The sequence below is a fragment of the Theobroma umbraticum genome, unplaced genomic scaffold (genome assembly GCF_002168275.2).
Source record: "Theobroma umbraticum cultivar Fairchild unplaced genomic scaffold, ASM216827v3 scaffold_147.0, whole genome shotgun sequence".
Classification (NCBI taxonomy): Eukaryota; Viridiplantae; Streptophyta; class Magnoliopsida; order Malvales; family Malvaceae; genus Theobroma; species Theobroma umbraticum.
In genome coordinates, this window is record NW_018397259.1 from 1,404,892 (window position 1) to 1,407,108 (window position 2,217).

Consider the following 2,217-nt stretch of genomic DNA (forward strand, 5'->3'; position numbering starts at 1 on the left):
GAATTTTTTTTTTTTTTTATTTAAAGTAGAATGCCATCGTTATGTGTTTTAGTGTTTGGGCTACAGGGCGTTGTCTTTGTTTTCAACTTTATTATAGTTTCAAAGGAAGAAAATATACTTTTTACTTTGTTTAAAGTAAGTTGAAGTTGGACAAATTGTTTTTCTTTGTTTAAAGCAGAAGTTAGAAACCTTTCAACGGTGGTTACCATGCTTCACTCTGTCGCTGTATCGATTAGCACGTGCCAACTGCCCAACCCCCACATTGTTAGGTTTAGGTTTCATCCAGGCATGTACTACTTAAACTCTTGCAAGACTCAAGCCCACAAGCCAACAATCTCTCCCGTACCAGCAGCAATCTAACCTTCTAATACCATGCCTCGGCCCACCAATTCTGACACCCATGTTGCTGTCCTTGCCTTCCCCTTCGGCACCCACGCTGCTCCACTCCTCACCATCATCAACCGCCTAGCCGCTGCTTCCACAACCACTTTGTTCTCCTTCTTCAGCACTGCACAATCCAACAACTCTATCTTCTCCACCACGTCTCAACAAACGAAACCAAACATTAAAGCCTATAACGTACCGGACGGAGTTCCGGATGGTTATGTTTTTGTTGGGAAGCCTCAGGAGGATATTGAGTTGTTCATGGAAGTGGCACCTGAGAACTTAAGGAAGGGAATGGAAGTGGCCGTGGCAGAGACGGGGAGGAAAGTAAGCTGCTTGGTTACTGATGCGTTCTTTTGGTTTGCCAAAGAGATGGCAGAGGAGAATGGTGTGCCGTGGCTACCCTTTTGGACTGCAGGGCCTTGCGCCCTCTCTTCCCATGTTTACACTGATCTTATAAGGGAAAACTTAGGAGTTGGAGGTAACTTTCCTTTCCTTTCTTTTTTCCTTTTCCTGACATATGTTTGATGGCACATTCTATACACTAGTTGATATAATATAATAGTAGACTCTGATTTTTTTTTTTATTGCAAATTCCCTGTAATGGGAAATAGTCTTTGTTGCTATTGTAGGATTGCAAGTATATTTTCCTGAAACCTGAAAAAGGACAATGACTTAATATTGTCCGTGAAAAAAGAAAAAGAACTCTTCCATTAGTCAATAGATTTGTCATTTCAATGGCTTGAAAGCTAATAGCTCCATTTCCCTTGTAGCTTTTGTACATTAATTTTTACAAACCTATATTGGAAGGGTCCTTTAACCAATACATGTATGTGTAAATACAGGCATTGTTGGGCGAGAAGACGAAACCCTCAACTTCATTCCTGGAATGTCTAATATGCGCATCCGTGACTTGCCTGAAGGAATCCTCTTCGGAAATCTGGAATCAGTCTTCTCGCGCATGCTACATCGAATGGGGCAAGTGCTCTTAAACTTTGACTGGGGAGTTAAGATACGTCTCGGTTTTACTACTAGTGATACAGCATTTTTCACCCATTGTTTCTCATCTTTTCCCAAAAATTTTATATTTGTTGAAAGCGGTGAATCGTGAAGGCGCTGCTGCACGCAGGTTTGGCCACTGGAGAGCTGCCTCTATGTCATTGGTGATGTTAGAATATTTAGGTGTTTGACGTAGGGATATATATATATATATATATATATATATATATATCATACATCGATCAAGTCATTGTAGGCGGTTTCTAGCTCCAGCTTGATATTTGTATTCATCATGATGGTTGGGATGCAGTGTAGACTGTTAGATGACTTGTTTTGAAGTACCGTTGATTCATCCTAGGTTAAAAGGGTATGCAAGCTCGGAATGTTGTGCATGTGAATGGACTATTTGAGTCGAGAAATGATTTGTCCACATTTAAGAATCACATTCGGGACTTCCTTGTGCAGTCAAAAGAATTTTCAGCTCAGGTAATGTTTTGAAAGAGTAAACAAGTATTCGTTTTTGCTGATGAGCTTGTAAAGGGTCTACCGTTTATCATTGTTGTTGTTCAATTAACTGTTAATTTTAGTTAAAATTTAGAAGTTTCTGTACATGTCTATTTGTGATGGTAGTAATTTTCCTATTTCTTTATATGGTTGGCATTGATGAGTGAACTGATCAATTAGCTATGCTTTCTGCAGGACAACAAAGATCTTTATGCAGAAGAGGCTGCTGTACAGAGGGAAAGAGAGCGACAACGGATGCTTTCTATCCCAGGGCTCATTGCCCCGAATGAGATACAAGATGAAATGTTGGACTCATAGATGTGGCTAATT

At 40.1% G+C, this 2,217-nt stretch overlaps 1 protein-coding gene across 1 annotated transcript; it reads left to right on the forward strand.

The window, feature by feature from the left end:
* Nucleotides 1-316: 316 nt before the first annotated feature.
* Nucleotides 317-1,495, forward strand: LOC110414771 (anthocyanidin 3-O-glucosyltransferase UFGT-like). The gene is made up of 2 exons (XM_021426174.1): nt 317-865; nt 1,230-1,495. Exons 1-2 carry the CDS (start codon nt 373-375, stop codon nt 1,493-1,495), a joined length of 759 nt encoding a protein of 252 aa, XP_021281849.1. The 5' UTR covers nt 317-372.
* Nucleotides 1,496-2,217: the final 722 nt, after the last annotated feature.